At 43.7% G+C, this 16,873-nt stretch overlaps 1 protein-coding gene across 1 annotated transcript in view; it reads right to left on the bottom strand.

Annotated features, from left to right (window-relative positions):
• Window positions 1-16,612, bottom strand: part of LOC124805719 (bumetanide-sensitive sodium-(potassium)-chloride cotransporter-like) — a 621,615-nt gene extending 605,003 nt beyond the window's left edge. Inside the window, exon 1 of the mRNA XM_047266288.1 lies at window positions 16,358-16,612. Coding sequence (XP_047122244.1) covers window positions 16,358-16,612 — 255 coding nt within the window. The remainder of the gene's footprint in view (window positions 1-16,357) is intronic.
• Window positions 16,613-16,873: the final 261 nt, after the last annotated feature.

Raw genomic sequence — 16,873 nt, 5'->3', positions numbered from 1 at the left:
GAAAATTCGGACGTACTGGTGCAAAATGACGTCCCGATACACCTGACCTGTTACAGTTCCTCTGTCAAAGACATGCAAAGGTGTACGTGCACCAATCATAATCCCACCCCACACCGTCAAACCACGTCCTCCATGCTGGTCCCTTTCAAGGACATTAAGAGGTTGGTCTCTGGTTCCTGGTTCACGCCAGATGAAAACTCGGCGAGAATCACTGTTCAGACTATACCGGGACTCGTCCGTGAACATAACCTGGGACCACTGTTCCAATGATCATGTACTGTGTTCTTGACACCAGGCTTTACGGGCTCTCCTGTGACCAGGGGTCAGTGGAATGCACCTTGCAGGTCTCCGGGCGAATAAACCATGTCTGTTCAGTCGTCTGTAGACTGTGTGTCTGGAGATAACTGTTCCAGTGGCTGCGTTAAGGTCCCAAGCAAGGCTACATGCAGTACTCCGTGGCCGTCTGCGGGCATTGATGGTGAGATATCGGTCTTCTTGTGGTGTTGTACACTGTGGACGTCCCATACTGTAGCGCCTGGACACGCTTTCTGTCTACTGGAATCGTTGCCATGATCTTGAGATCACACATTGTGCAATACGGAGGGCCCGTGCAACGACCTGCTGTGTTTGACCTGCCTCCAGTCGCCCTAGTATTCTACCCCTCATAACGTCATCAACATGTGTTCTTTGAGCCATTTTCAACACACAGTCACCATTAGCACATCTGAAAACGACTGCATACTTACTCGCTGCACCGGACTTTGACATGCACCAACACATCTCTGCTTATGTGGACTGCTGCCAGCGCCACCGTGCGATGACCGCAGGTCAAATGCACCGCATGGTCATACCTCCAGGTGATTTAAACCCGCAATCCACCCACCAGAGCGTTGTTTCACCATGTATCAGCATTATCCTTAATTCATGAGCATGAGTGTGGTTCACCGTCGTATTATGTTTCACCCATGCAGCCATTTATAGGTATCAGATTTCTTCGGCGCCAGATTAGTTGTCAAAGAACTTAACCTTTTTATTTTTATTTATTTTTTTTAATCTTGCCACAGATAACGTTGCACTATTGTAACTGCCTATCAGTCCATTCTCGTGAAGAATGTAACTGTTGTTTCTATTTAACAATGTTGTCGACGTTGTACTGCCATCGAAAGATAGCTTTCGGACATTGTTACCTATTAACGTTTTTTACATAACAGTATAGGCTTTCATGGCGTCCTCATATACTTTGTATCTTCTTAGTTTAGAGGTTGTTACCAGAATAAGGTGGAGGGGGAAAAGGAAAGTGAAGGGAAGGAACTATTGATGTCAGCTGCATCGGGACTTTATGAGTAATCAGAGGCGACGAGTGAAAATGTTTGCTGGACTGGGGTTCGAATCTGAGATCGCCTGCTTGCTAGGCAGTCGCGCTAACCATTGCGCCATATGGACAGTTTTTATCGCAGTTACGCAGACCGTTTCGGCACGCCTCTCTGCCGACCCACATTCCCACCTAGCGCTACCTATCCGCAGTCCCTATCCACGTCCTCCACTCTCGCTACTTTGAGATTCCCGCAGGAGGTCGAACATAACTGTGTATCAGCACTGAAGGTGATACATCGATTCCCCATCGAGGCACATCAGTTATTGAATGCGCGGTGTCTCTTCTTTCGGACATATCCGAAAGAACAGGCACCATGCTTTCATACAAATGACTTGTATTTTGCCATGAAAGCTCCTGGAAAGAAGGAGAGAGAGATACTAACAAGTGGAGGTTGGGATCTGAGAGTGAATCGTCCGCTGTTGCTTCAGTCGAGAACAGAATCTCCGCCGAACGGCCGAAGTCCGGATTCGAATCCCTACCTAGCACATCATAATAGTTTCTAGCAATGGTAATGACCGAAGGGCCTACAGAAATAGGTCAGAATATTTATTAATTTACTATCAGCGATGGCGAGATACAATGGAGAGGGAAGATCGGTTGTCAACGCAGAGATCCATTTCACTGTGGACCGCAGAAACAGACAGGTTGGAGTTTTCGATTCTAGTTTAAATTGCGGTCAAGGTTAGGAATTAGTGGTAATTTTAATTTTATTCTCAAAGGTAAAATATAAAAGAATCTTTGAAACCTACTAACCATTCATAAATATTCTTGTATGTTTTACCTGACGATGAGGACCTGCTGGACCTGCTCTCGAAACACTTCGTGTGTCGTTTGATTTTATCGCGAATTTTAATATTTTACGAAAACTTGGGTTGCTACGACTCTCTGAGATGGCTTAAGAGTGGAAAGTGTGCTCCCTGCTGCCGTTGGATAAGCAGCTGCCAGCAGCAAGTCGTATACTCTTAACTTACTTATTTATTACATAGTTTAATTCTTAAGTTCTTTGCGTGTTTTTGGGTACTTGCATTGTTTAATTCATAAATTTCGGGAGTATTATAGTATTTGAGAGTTGTAGCATCGCGCTTTAGTGTTTATTTCGTAGATTCTTACTTAAATTGCGTGTGAGTTTCGTATATGAGGTGTAATTTCGAGTTTTAGTTACTGTAATCGTAAATTCAGGCAGATTGTAGCGCAATCGTTAGGCATTTGTACACGTTAGTTCATACATTCTTTACGTGTTTCCCTTGCGTTATCTAGGCACGGACTCGTGTTTCAGTAACTGTTGTTCAACATCGATTAGAATGGACAGGGACTGTGATTGCTGTGTTCGGATGAGGGCTGACTGCAAGCGGCGCTGACTTCGGTCGCGCAGCTTGAGGCTGTTGCCAATAGGCACCACTGTGGGGAGCCGGACTTGGGTATCACGGCGATGTCAACCTCGTCCCGTCTGTCCCCAGATCGGTCTGCCTCTGTGGTTGCCCCGGTTGCTGCCCGCAGTGGGGCTGAGCCCTCGCCTGTGGTTGATTGGGAGGTCGTTCCAAGGCGTGGCAGGCAGCGAAAGACGTCCCCGGAGGCTGATCAGAAAGCTTCCCCGGTGCGTCTGACAAAAAGGTTTCAGGCACTGTCTGTGACTGAGCCAGATGCAGCTGCCTGCCCTGTTTCAGAGGATGATTCTCAGCCTTCAAGGTCCGAGCAATCGCAGAGGGTGGGCTTATTGGTAGTTGGGAGCTCCAATGTTTGGCGCGTAATGGGGCCCCTTAGGGATATGGCGGCTAAGGAGGGGAAGAAATTCAGTGTGCACTACGTGTGCATTCCGGGTGGAGTCATTCCTGATGTGGAAAGGGTCCTTCCGGATGCCATGAAGAGCACAGGGTGCAGCCAGCTGCAGGTCGTGGCACATGTCGGCAATAATCACGTGTGTCGCTTTGGATCTGAGGAAATTCTCTCTGGATTCCAGCGGCTATCTGATTTGGTGAAGGCTGCCGGTCTTGCTTACGAGATGAAGGCAGAGCTCACCATCTGCAGCATCGTTGACAGAACCGACTGGGGACCTTTGATGCAGAGCCGGGTGGAGGGTCTGAATCAGAGGCTCAGACGGTTTTGCGACCGTGTTGGCTGCAGATTCCTTGACTTGCGCCATAGGGTGGTGGGGTTTCGGGTTCCGCTGAATAAGGAGTTCATTACACTCAGCTGGCGGCTACACGGGTAGCGGAGGCTGTGTGGCTGGACTGGGCGGTTTTTAGGATAGAAGGCCTCGGGAAAGTACGGGGTGGGCTGCAATCTCAAAGGTGCATGGCAAATACAGGACGTTCTTGGATCAAGGAACAGTCGGAATTGTAGTTGTAAATTGTTGTAGTTGTGCTGGGAAAGTCCATGAGCTTCAAGCGCTAATAGAAAGCACAGAAGCTGAAATCGTTATAGTTACAGAAAGCTGGCTAAACCCTGAAATAAGTTCTGCAGAAATTTTTACGAAGTCTCAGACGGTTTTCAGGAAAGATAGATTAGGCAGAATTGGTGGTGGAGTGTTTGTGTCTGTCAGTAGTGGTTTATCTTGTAGTGAAGTCGAAGTAGATACTCCGTGCGAATTGGTATGGGTGGAGGTTATACTTAACAGCCGAACTAAGTTAATAATTGGTTCCTTCTACCGACCCCCAGACTCCGATGATATAGTTGCTGAACAGTTCAGAGAAAATTTTAGTCTCGTAACAAATAAATACCCCACTCATACGGTTATAGTTAGTGGGGACTTCAACCTTCCCTCGATATGTTGGCAAAAATACTTGTTCAAAACCGGTGGTAGGCAGAAAACATCTTCCGAGATTGTCCTAAATGCTTTCTCCGAAAATTATTTCGAGCAGTTAGTCCACGAACCCACGCGAATTGTAAATGGTTGCGAAAACACACTTGACATCTTAGCCAGAAACAATCCAGAGCTAATAGAGAGCATCATGACTGATACAGGGATTAGTGATCACAAGGTCGTTGTAGCTAGGCTCAATACCGTTTCTTCCAAATCCACCAGAAACAATCGCAAAATAATTTTATTTAAAAAAGCGGATAAAGTGTCACTAGAAGCCTTTCTAAGAGACAATCTCCATTCCTTCCGAACTGACTATGCAAATGTAGACGAGATGTGGCTCAAATTCAAAGATATAGTAGCAACAGCAATTGAGAGATTCATACCTCATAAATTGGTAAGAGATGGAACTGATCCCCCATGGTACACAAAACAGGTCCGAACGCTGTTGCAGAGGCAACGGAAAAAGCATGCGAAGTTCAGAAGAACGCGAAATCCCGAAGATTGGCTAAAATTTACAGACGCGCGAAATTTGGCACGGACTTCAATGCGAGATGCCTTTAATAGGTTCCACAACGAAACATAGTCTCGAAATTTGGTAGAAAATCATAAGAAATTCTGGTCGTATGTAAAGTACACAAGCGGCAAGACGCAGTCAATACCTTCGCTGCGCAGTGCCGATGGTACTGTTACCGACGACTGTGCCGCTAAAGCGGAGTTATTGAACGCAGTTTTCCGAAATTGCTTCACCAGGGAAGACGAATGGAATATTCCAGAATTTGAAACACGAACAGCTGCTAGCATGAGTTTCTTAGAAGTAGATACGGTCTAGTCTTCAGGTCCAGATTGTATATCGATTAGGTTCCTTTCAGATTACGCTGATACAATAGCTCCCTACTTAGCAATCATATACAACCGCTCGCTCATCGATAGATCTGTACCTGCAGATTGGAAAATTGCGCAGGTCGCACCAGTGTTTAAGAAGGGTAGTAGGAGTAATCCATCGAACTACAGACCTATATCATAGACGTCGGTTTGCAGTAGGGTTTTGGAGCATATACTGTATTCAAACATTATGAATCACCTCGAAGGGAACGATCTATTGATACGTAATCAGCATGGTTTCAGAAAACATCGTTCTTGTGCGACGCAGCTAGCTCTTTATTCGCACGAAGTAACGGCCGCTATCGACAGGGGATCTCAAGTTGATTCTGTATTTCTGGATTTCCGGGAAGCTTTTGACACCGTTCCTCACAAGCGACTTCTAATCAAGCTGCGCGCCTATGGGGTATCGTCTCAGTTGCGCGACTGGATTCGTGATTTCCTGTCAGGAAGGTCGCAGTTCGTAGTAATAGACGGCAAATCATCGAGTAAAACTGAAGTGATATCAGGTGTTCCCCAGGGAAGCGTCCTGGGACCTCTGCTGTTCCTGATCTATATAAATGACCTGGGTGACAATCTGAGCAGTTCTCTTAGGTTGTTCGCAGATGATACTGTAATTTACCGTCTAGTAAGGTCATCCGAAGACCAGTATCAGTTGCAAAGCGATTTAGAAAAGATTTCTGTATGGTGTGGCAGGTGGCAGTTGACGCTAAATAACGAAGAGTGTGAGGTGATTCACATGAGTTCCAAACGAAATCCGTTGGAATTCGATTACTTGATAAATAGTACAATTCTCAAGGCTGTCAATTTAACTAAGTACCTGGGTGTTAAAATTACGAACAACTTCAGTTGGAAAGACCACGTAGATAATATTGTGGGGAAGGCGAGCCAAAGGTTGCGTTTCATTGGCAGGACACTTAGAAGATGAAACAAGTCCACTAAAGAGACAGCTTACACTACACTCGTTCCTCCTCTGTTAGAATATTGCTGCGCGGTGTGGGGTCCTTACCAGGTGGGAATGACGGAGGACATCGAAAGGGTGCAAAAAAGGGCAGCTCGTTTTGTATTATCACGTAATAGGGGAGAGAGTGTGGTAGATATGATACGCGAGTTTGGATGGAAGTCATTAAAGCAAAGACGTTTTTCGTCGCGGCGAGATCTATTTACGAAATTTCAGTCACCAACTTTCTCTTCCGAATGCGAAAATATGTTGTTGAGCCCGACCTACATATGTAGGAATGATCATCAAAATAAAATAAGAGAAATCAGAGCTCGAACAGAAAGGTTTAGGTGTTCGTTTTTCCCGCGCGCTGTTCGGGAGTGGAATGGTAGAGAGATAGTATGACTGTGGTTCGATGAAGCCTCTGCCAAGCACTTAAATGTGAATTGCAGAGTAGTCATGTAGATGTAGATGTAGAGTGAAATGTTTTTTAACCGGTGACAGGTGTGACTTCATAGACAAGCCTCTGGAGCCGAGATAAGTGAAGTCACTAGCGTATGCGCAGGTATCGGGCTCGAATTTCGGATATGTAAGAAGATTTTCACAACCAGTATTTCGCCGCAAAAGGAGAGAGATACTGGTAGCGTGAAGTAGCCGATCACCTGTTTTCTTTGCGTCTGTGCTCTGGATCAAATTCGGAAGCTCTCCTCAGTGTCACATAGATGAGGCTCATTTGAGTCTTTTGACTGTTATCCGCTATGTGCGCAAATGTCCGCGAGGAGTAATCTATGTAACGGCATCCTCTCCCATATCTCTCTCATCGTCACCAATTCAAACACAACACCACACTGTATGCTGAAGCCGTTTACAGCACTTGCTTATTCACCCCCTTACGAAATGCTGCAGACACACATCTGTCAAGTTACTCGTGTCTGAAGGAAGCTGTTCTACACCCACACCAATAATCTGCAAGCCCCCTCAAGGTGTGTGGCGATCATTTCCCGAGATGTATGTTGAAGAAAGTTATTTGTTGCCTGGCTCTTCATAGTACGTTTGTTTTTGAAATTTTAAAATCAGACTTGTCTGCAATGTGCAGTGCCTTCCTTGTAGGATCTGCCACTTAGTAAAGGAATCCATGACAAATCCTGCCGCTCTTCGATCGATCTTGTCTATCTTCTCCATCAGTCCTACGTCGTAAAGTGTCAAGTTTGGCGTCGAGCATTGAGAGGGGAGTCCTTCAGAAATCAGGTTGGTTCTATTCAGGATTCCAATACACCATATTGTTCCCCACTCTTGGCTACAACACCCTATTTTTCAGCGTAACCTCCGTCCAATGTGACGGCCTTACACCACCTTACTGGAGTGACTGCATGCTGGCATCGTATCACTATATTGTTGGACGTTGGAGTCAACATCTTGTTGTATCAATAATTTCATCATCTACATACTGCTTCCCATAGAGTGCATCCTTCATCTGCCCAGACGGATGGGAGTCAGAAGGTGCGAGATCCGTGTTGTAGGATGACTGAGGAAGAACAGTCAAGTTTTGTGAGCTCCTCTCGGATCACAGACTTGTGTGAGGTTTTGCGTTATCATGGAGAAGGAAAAGTTTGTTTGCATTTTTTTTTTTTTTTTGGCGACGCTGCAGTCGTTTCTTCAGTTTCCTGGGGGTAGCACAATACACTTCAGAGTTGATTGTAGCAGCAAACAGAGTAACTCTTTCAGAGTCCCTGAAGATCGTCGCCATTACTTTACCGACGGATGGTGTGGCTTTGAAAATTTCTTCAGAAGAGAAGTGGTGTGACGCCACTCCATTGATTGACGTTTAGTTTCCGGTTCGAAGTAGCGAACCCATGTTTCATCACCTGTGACGATGTTCGACAAAAAACTGTCACGATCAGCCTCGTAACGCGCAAGCAATTCTGCGCAATGGTCCTTCGTTGCTCTTTACTGCTTTCTGTTAGGAGGCGAGGATTCCAGCGGGCACACACCTATCAATACCCCAACTGGTGGAGGTGTGTGTCAGCGCTAGTAACAGGTACGTTCAGTTGAGCAGCGAGGTGTTTGACTGATCACCTCGAATGAGAGTGTCCGCACGTTCCAGTTTTACAGGAGTCACGGCTGTGTGCGACCGGCAAGCACGCGGGAGATGTACAGATTTTCGCGACCTTGTTGCGGTGATCACAGACGCCTCTGCCAACGACTCACCGTGCTTTTATTCATTGCCAGGTCTCAGATATTCAGCATGCATCTATTAATAATTGCGGTGCTCCGGTTTTCCGGCAAAGGAAACTCAGCGCAGTTACCTGCTTGAAACGCACCTCCGTTACATTCGCCATTTTGAAGACTAGGTATAGCACCGCCACTTATCAAAATGTCACCAAGCTGTAGGTGCTGAAGTGTGAATATTCCATAATATTCCACAACAAATCCCGCACTTTTTCAACCGAAACTGGCCGAGAAAAATATGAGTTCCCTAACTTACTGGACGTCCGTCGTACTCATGAATCGAACATGTGTTTTGCAAGCTATTTCTTTCGTGAATGCATTACATATCCTTACGAATCTTCCAGTGCATGCCTGGCATCTGCTTTCCTATAATAGTTTTATGTGACTGTTCCACTTGGGGCGGGTACTCCCAGATATTTTACGGTAGCTACTGTTGCCGTGATTTATTGGCAACAGTGTAATCTAACAGTATTGGGTCCTTCCACCTATTTGTACGCAATTTACTTTGAAGGTAAACTGCCAATTCGTCTCCCAAGCTCTGCCTGAGGCAGAGAACCTCTTATCACAATTCTCGCTTTCGACAAATGTGACACTCAAATTGCTGTAGATTTGATTATAGGCTGCACTCACGATGATGCATACTCTTTACGCAGAAAAGCAGGGTGTATCTCTTTCTTAACCATTTAAAGCGGTTACACAATCAAAGTTAAGTGCAGGCATACAATTGACTTCCGTTCGAATGTCCGAAAGAAACTACACACCAAAATGAGGCTTCAGCAGTATGTCGTGAGGGAAGGCCCACTGAACAATTAACGTAACCACTACTTGAATATTTATAAACTAATTCTTTCTACAGTTAGTAATTCTCTGTCCTTTTTCCGTGACATCGCATATGTTCGGCTTATAAAACAGAGTCTTTGATTCTCATTCTCTATATCAACCCATTTAAATTGTTTTTATTACAATCCCATGACATTTCCTTGAACTGACAACCTCTAAATTTGTTTATCCAGGATATTACAGAAATTATACGGAGTTCACTTAGTGCTCAAGCGGAGAGCATAAGTTTTTCGTTGTTCGTGATCAGTTTACACTTTTCTCAATACTCAACTATTTTGTTTAAGTAATTTGTAATTCGTTTTTATCTTCTGTTGGCTTTAAATGGTTCAAATGGCTCTAAGCACTACGGGACTGAGGTCATCAGTCCCCTTCCGGACTGAAGCGACTAGGAACCCACAGTGTCATCTGCAAACATACTAAGAGGGCTCCTCAGACTGTCTTACAAACGATTTATATAGATCAAGAGCTACAACGCTTCTGTCGCCAGATATGACCTGAGTTTCACCACAAGAGTTCCCATCAGTCATGCTTTACTGCGACCCTTATGGCAGGAAATCATGAGTTCAGTCGCGTAGTTGAGACGATATGCCATAGAACGCCATTTGTTATAAAGCTACTTGTAACGAGCGGTGTCCGTATTCTGCTGGTAATCTTCGAGTATGGATATCAACAGAAGAGCCCTTGTCGGTAACTCATTGGTTCAAATGGCTCTGAGTACTATGCGACTTAACTTCTGAGGTCACCAGTCGCCTAGAACTTAGAACTAATTAAACCTAACTAACCTAAGGACATCACACACATCCATGCCCGAGGCAGGATTCGAACCTGGGACCGTAGCGGTCACTCGGTTCCAGACTGTAGCGCCTAGAACCGCACGGCCGCTCCGGCCGGCGGTAACTCATTACTTCAGACGAATGAAGAGAGAGATTTTCTGAAACTTTGCTTGGTGTATGTCAGTAGTACATCTTCGACGTATTTTAGTAATGGTTGAACAAGATATATGTCCCAAAATGCAAGTGCAACTCGATATTACTGAAAATAGTCTACAGTTCTGCGGATTACTTTTATTTCCCTTTTGTGAATTAGTGTATCCTGTAAAACTTTCCAGTCTTTAGCAACAAATCTTCAGTCGAGCCGGTTGGTCCCGGCGGAGGTTCGAGTCCTCCGTCGGGCATGGGTGTGCGTGTTTGTCGCTAGGATAATTTAGGTTAAGTAGTGTGTAAGCTTAGGGACTGATGACCTTAGTAGTTACGTCCCACAAGATTTCACACATATTTGAATTTTTTCAGTCGAGCGAGCCGAATGCCTCATGTATCTGATACTTTGAAATTTAATTTATAAGAATACTACAGTCATGTGTTAATATTCTACTAAATGATCGCTTGATGATGATTTATGACTTGCAACGCATCGCGGCCTATTGTAAATGTCTATAAAATACACGTAGCTTATGGCTCGTACCTCTTTGATCTTTTTTTTTTTTTTTTTTTTTTTTTTTTTAGGAGTGCAATAACTCAGTGTTGAACGCAATTCTTCCAAAACATTTAAAATTCATTTCCCCATTAACTTTCATACCAATTTCTCTAAAATTTACCTAATATGCACATAAGGCTCTCGTTAATTAAAAGAATTCATTTTAAAATATTTCATTGTCACGAACTTACAGCTTCTAACTACGTTCCACTGCTGTAGTAGAAGTACTGCATATATCTTTTCTTAAAAAGTATTAACAGGAGACAAATGGAACTTACAATGTCGCCAAAAAATATCTATGACCCAATCTAATGAAATAAAACTATTGTATTTCAGGTACTTTTAATTCTATAAGTATGGAAGCACTTTTTATTTATAATTTTCAGCTTCGAATTGTTTATGAGTTTATAGGTGTATGATATTACAAAACAATTTCGTTGGCTGGAGAATGGATACTATAAAAAGCTAGAGTAAAAATCTGTCGAGCAGATTTTGAGAAAATATGAGTTCAGAACCAAAAATTTAAGTCACGGAAAAAAGCATTTAACGAAAAATACACATTATATTTAAACACTCTATGCACACCAGTGTTCCGCAGCAAGTGAATACATGCTACGCGAAAAACTATTAATAACATGGCATTCCTTTTCAATGTTTTGGTGACACTAATTTTTTTAAACTTAATGATGATTTTTTGTTATTAATTATGATTTGAAATTGAAGTAATCGCTGAACAGAACGAGTTTCTCGTTCTTTCAGAATTCTATCAACTTTCAAAATAAACAAGGACTTTCATCAAAACACCCGAATTTTCAAAGTGTTGCATCAGAGGAGAAGTTTGGAAAACCCTGATGTAGAGATTCTCTTCGAGCCACATCTACTCGGATACCAAATTCAACACATCATAACTCGAAATCAGTAGACGATATGCGTGTGAAAAAAATTTTCTAAGAGCTACAACCTCTTAAATAACAATAAGTGGAGTTCCATTGTTTTGACCATAACACTAAACTAGAAAGCATAATCGAGAGTGTATACATTAACGACCAGCAGCACTTAATAGCGTGGGCTAGCGATGCTATTGTGTGCTGGATAGTTGCGTCGGCGGACGGTCATAAGAACTAGCAGAAAAAAACTGGAAGATAATTGCACTTGCTGCGATGTGTACGAGAACCACACTTGGCAGCGTTTACATCGTAATAAACGATTCCGGCCGCTTTGCGTTTGAAATTCAGCACGTCTCACGGACGATTTTATGAATAGTTTCACTGTCAACATTAACAACCACTGTAACACTGCGCACGTCTTTTCCAGAGCTGTCAAGTACCATTAATCAAATGGCATCGTTCGATTTACAAACATATTTACTTCAATATCTCGGTTGATACAAGTTTTAAGTGGCTTAAACGTGCAACAAAATTACGTGAATGCATTACATCCATTGAGGACGAAGTAGTACGTCTGTAATATGCAAACAGTCGCTTTTAGAAAGTGATAAGATTTATGATACCATTAACTATTTTACTACTCACTGCAGTTTCATTCGCAGAAGACGGTGTCACGGAAACGATATTTTCTGGACCATGTGCAACTAAGTGCTGATGTCCACGTGCTTGCGCTGTCTCGTACTATCCTTTCCAGTAACGTACATTAAAAACAAGCACTGAACGTAAATTCGAGCATGTGAGTTCAGTGTTCGTTTACTGTGAAACCAAATGCGCGTAAGTACTGTGTGTTTGCGTGTGTAAACTACCAAAATGTAGTTTATCGGAATGAATTTATCATGGATGCCACGAGGAAGTGGAGTCACAACGATCGAGCCGCACGTGCTCCAGAAAATGCTTCTGTAACACTTCCATTTGATGACGAGCCTGAAGTGGTTGGAAAACTATTTAGTGGTACAATAATCGTATCATATTTAAAAAGCGACTGATTGCATATTACACGTACACAAAAACCTGACAAATGCTGGTAGGACTCGCGCTTGAGGTTTCCATACATATTTAATTATGTATGTATGTTTTGATGAGTGAATTTGTGAATGTCAAAAGTGTGACATTGATAGCCATACCTTTTGATTACACTGACTTAGAAGATGATTTTTTACACCGCCAGGAGATCGTAGACATTGATATTTGACGTAAATGTCAATTTGATACCTCTATCTGTTTATGAGTAAAAGGGTTTTAACAGATGGACGGATAGACAGACAGGCAACAAATAGAAAAAGAATATTTTTTGTATGATATAATTACAGGTTAACAATTTTCAGGTTTCTTCCTTTACTTGTTCTATGAAACCTTGCTACTTGGCAAATTTCATGATTCTAGGTCAACGAGAGGTACCCCATAAGTTTCGATGAGTGAGCATCAAAATGTGTGACATAAATGGCAGTGTATTTAATTGCACTGACTTAGAACCTTGAATTTTTTATACCACCAAGAGATCGAAGACCTATGTATCTGCCTAAATTTCAGCTTGATACCTATACCTGTTTCTGAGAAAAAGTGGTCTTATCAGACAGACAAATAACAGAGTGATAGTATAAGAATTCCGTTATTACCGACTGAGGTTAGGGATGCGAAAAACCGACTGGTTTAAACTGATACCGGTAATTTAATTCTGAATAACCGGTATTTTTCGGTCCCTGTTCAGTCTAGGTTATAACATTTTTTTTTTACTTTTTATTAATTACCGAGCAAAAAACCGAAATATCAATTAGCCATAACAGCAGTACTAATTTTCTTTCTTTTTTAAATGAACTTTCTTTAAATAGAATCCGCACTGGTTTGAAATATTTCGTTATTACAGAAAATGCGAAAACCGATCAGAGCTTTTTTTTCATAGCAATCCGGACGAAACGAACAACAAATGTATGGAATAAGAATTGGTACGGAATTGTTGCGACAATAATACCCCTATTGCCGCGTGTCGTGGTTACGTGGCCGTGTACATTTAGTGTGCAAGACTCGCATACCTCATAGTACTCTATACGGCATTTTCTCGTTGCAGAATGGCACCAACCATAGTCTGGAAATATTTTTACGCTGTGACGTAGCCCTGAGGCACATTGCTGCATTTGCTTTAAGAGATTGAAGTTTTGTCTGCCATTTCAATAAAATAATGAAAGAGGAAGGAAATTATGGTAAAAGTTGTTGTTGTCTTGAGTCCAGAGACTGGTTTGATGCAGTTCTCCATGTTACACTATCCTGTGCAAGCTTCTTCATCTCGAAGTAAGTTCTGCACCCTACATCCTTTTGAATCTGCTTAGTGTATTCATCTCTTGGTCTCTCTTTACGATTTTTACCCTCCACGGTGCTTTCCAATACTAAATTGGTGATCCCTTCATGCCTCAGAAAATGTCCTACCAACCGGTCCCTTCTTTTGTTAAGTTGTGCCACAAATCCCTCTTCTCCCCAATTCTATTCAGTACCTCCTCAATAGTTACGTGATCTAATCTTCAGCATTCTTCTGTAGTGCCACATTTCGAAAGATTCTATTCTCTACTTGTCTAAACTATTTATCATTCATGTTTCACACCCATAGATGGCTACACTCCATACAAATTCTTTTAAAAAAGACTTCCTGACACTTAAACCTATACTCGATGTTAACAAATTTGTCCTCTTCAAAAACTCTTTCCTTGCCATTGCCAGTCTACATTTTATATCCTCTCTACTTCAACCATCATCAGTTATTTCGCTCTCCAAATAGCAAAACTCATGGCCTTTGCTGTCTTTGACAGAATTACAATGTCATCGGCAAAGCTCAAAGTTGTTATTTCTCCTCCATGGATTTTAATTCCTACTCCACATTTTTCTTTCGTTTCCTTTACTATGGTAACAGCAATAAATTAAAAACTTAAATATTCACTCATAATAAACAATAAAAATAGCAAGCAGCTAATTGTGGATGCCTGTCTACATAATATAACCCTCTATCTGCCTGTAGCCCTTGATAACGGACGAATTGAAGCAAAATCAGAGTTCTTCACACTCAGATTTCACCTTTTAGAACTACCTATCCCTAATGTCCAAATAGTGATATGATCCCCAACTACAGTATGATTTTTGGCAGAGTTTCAAAAAATTAGAACAAATAGGAGAGTACTGGCGATTTTTCTAGTAATCAACCACGTATCACTTTTCGAGGAAAACGGAACGGCCGGCCTGTGTGGCTGAGCAGTTCTAGGCGCTTCAGTCTGGAACCGCGCGACCGCTACGGTTCGAATCCTGCCTCGAGCATAGATGTGTGTGACGTCCTTAGGTTAGTTAGGTTTAAGTAGTTCTAAATTCTAGGGGACTGATGACCTGAGATGTTAAGTCCCTTAGTGCTCAGAGCCATTTGAACCATTTGAAAACGGAACGGTGGACGGATTAAGTTTTCTTTTATCGTGTATTTAATTTAATATTCTGATTCTATGTATCTTGAAATCAAAAGAGTCACAGTTTTTCATTCTTTATTCGATTTCTACGTTTACTACAGGAAATAATGAGAATAAAAAACGAAAATCGGTCATTTCAGAAACTGGTTATTTTGAGAGGGGTTAACAAAAAAATTGGTTCAAATGGCTCTGAGCACTATGCGACTTAACTTCTGAGGTCATCAGTCGCCTAGAACTTAGAACTAATTAAACCTAACTAACCTAAGGACATCACACACAGCTATGCCCGAGGCAGGATTCGAACCTGCGACCGTAGCGGTCGGTCGGTTCCAGACTGTAGGGCCTAGAACCGCACGGCCACTCCGACCGGCAGGGTTTAACAGCTGGGTTGAATTGGCGTGACGAAAAACCGGCTGCTTCGGTGATAATCGCCATCCCTACATGAGGTACAGTAGAGCGTCGATTATCCGAAAGTCAGTCAACCGAACGGCCGCTTAACCGAACTGTGTACTCGCTCGCACCTGTTACTCTCCCACCCTACCGTCCATCATCCCCCTCACTACCAAAAAAATGACGAACAGAATGATATGTCCGAAATTCTCGGTATGCTAAAAGAAATAGATTGCCACGAATGGGATGAAGAAGACGTTAATGAATGGATGAAAATCGATGATGCAGATCCAGGACACCAAATCATGCAGGACAGCGAGATTGTAAACGTCGTCACTGATAAAGATGACGCCGCCAGCATCTCATCAGTCAGTGCTCAAGAAAGTGAAGATGAAAGTGTACCAACAGCTTCTGAGGCGTTTACTTGTTTAGATACTGCCTTGCGATGGTTTGAAGCCCAAGATGAAAGTGACCAGTTTCAGATATCTGTAATGAAAAAAGTACGTGACTTAGCTGCTCATAAGCGTGTAGGCTTGCTTAGACAGACCAAAATAAAGGATTTTTTTAAACGTTAATTTTGTATACTGTGTGTATGTTCATACTAAGTGCGTATGTGATATGTATATATTTTTGTTTAATAAACTGTGCCACATACTAGATATTCCTACTGAAGTTGCCTTTGTATGTTACTTTGTAATACTAAAAGAGATGCCTGTTTTTATGAATAAATTTACTGTACAGTACTTCTTTTTGGCAAATAAACATGTACAGTTCGATTATCCGAACAAACCAGTTTTCCGAACACCCATGTCCCCCAATTACTTCGGATAATCGACGCTCTACTGTACCTGCAAATTACGTGCCCCTCTGCATACTACGTTTTGCCGAAAACCTAATTTCAGTTTCCCGAACGGTTGACGAAATAAAACGGGTACAAGTGTGAGGTGATAGGTGGACGTAACGGGGTGACGGGCACGAGAGCGCGCGGGGGCGCAGCCGGCGGCGTGCGGCAACAGGTGGGGGCGGTCCCGGCGCGCGGCGGCTTACCTTGCCGGAGTACTTGCCCTCGTGCAGCTCGTCGAGCGTGGGCCGGTAGGCGTGCGGCGAGTTGGTGAAGTCGCGGTAGTGCTCTGCCCGCGGCGGCACCTCCCTCGTCAGCTGGCCCAGCGAGCGCCACTCGTCCGCCACGGCGAACACCTCGAAGCGCTGCGGCTGCCCGTCGCCGCCCTCCGCGTCGTCGCCGGCGGGCGGCACGGCGTGCATCTCCAGCTCCAGGCGGTCGCGCGCCGGGCTGCTGGACATGGCGGGGCGTCGGCGGTGGCCACACTGGCGCCGGCCGCCGGGCAGCGCGGCCCGCGGGCGTGGGCCGCCCCCACCACAGCCGCCGCCGGCCGGCCCGCCGCTGCCTTCCGGTAGCCGCCGCTGGCGCTACAGTGGCCGCCGTGCGCGCCACACGCAGGGGCGGTCTTGCATTCTAGGCGCATTCGCCCCTCATCCCCAAGAAAAAGCCGGCTTTCCATATGCAACTAAGGTGACATCACGCGATTGACGCCACTGAAGTTG

This window comes from Schistocerca piceifrons, chromosome 7 (genome assembly GCF_021461385.2).
Source record: "Schistocerca piceifrons isolate TAMUIC-IGC-003096 chromosome 7, iqSchPice1.1, whole genome shotgun sequence".
Classification (NCBI taxonomy): Eukaryota; Metazoa; Arthropoda; class Insecta; order Orthoptera; family Acrididae; genus Schistocerca; species Schistocerca piceifrons.
Note: the sequence above shows the minus strand (reverse complement) of the source record. Positions and strands in the feature narration are given on the sequence as shown.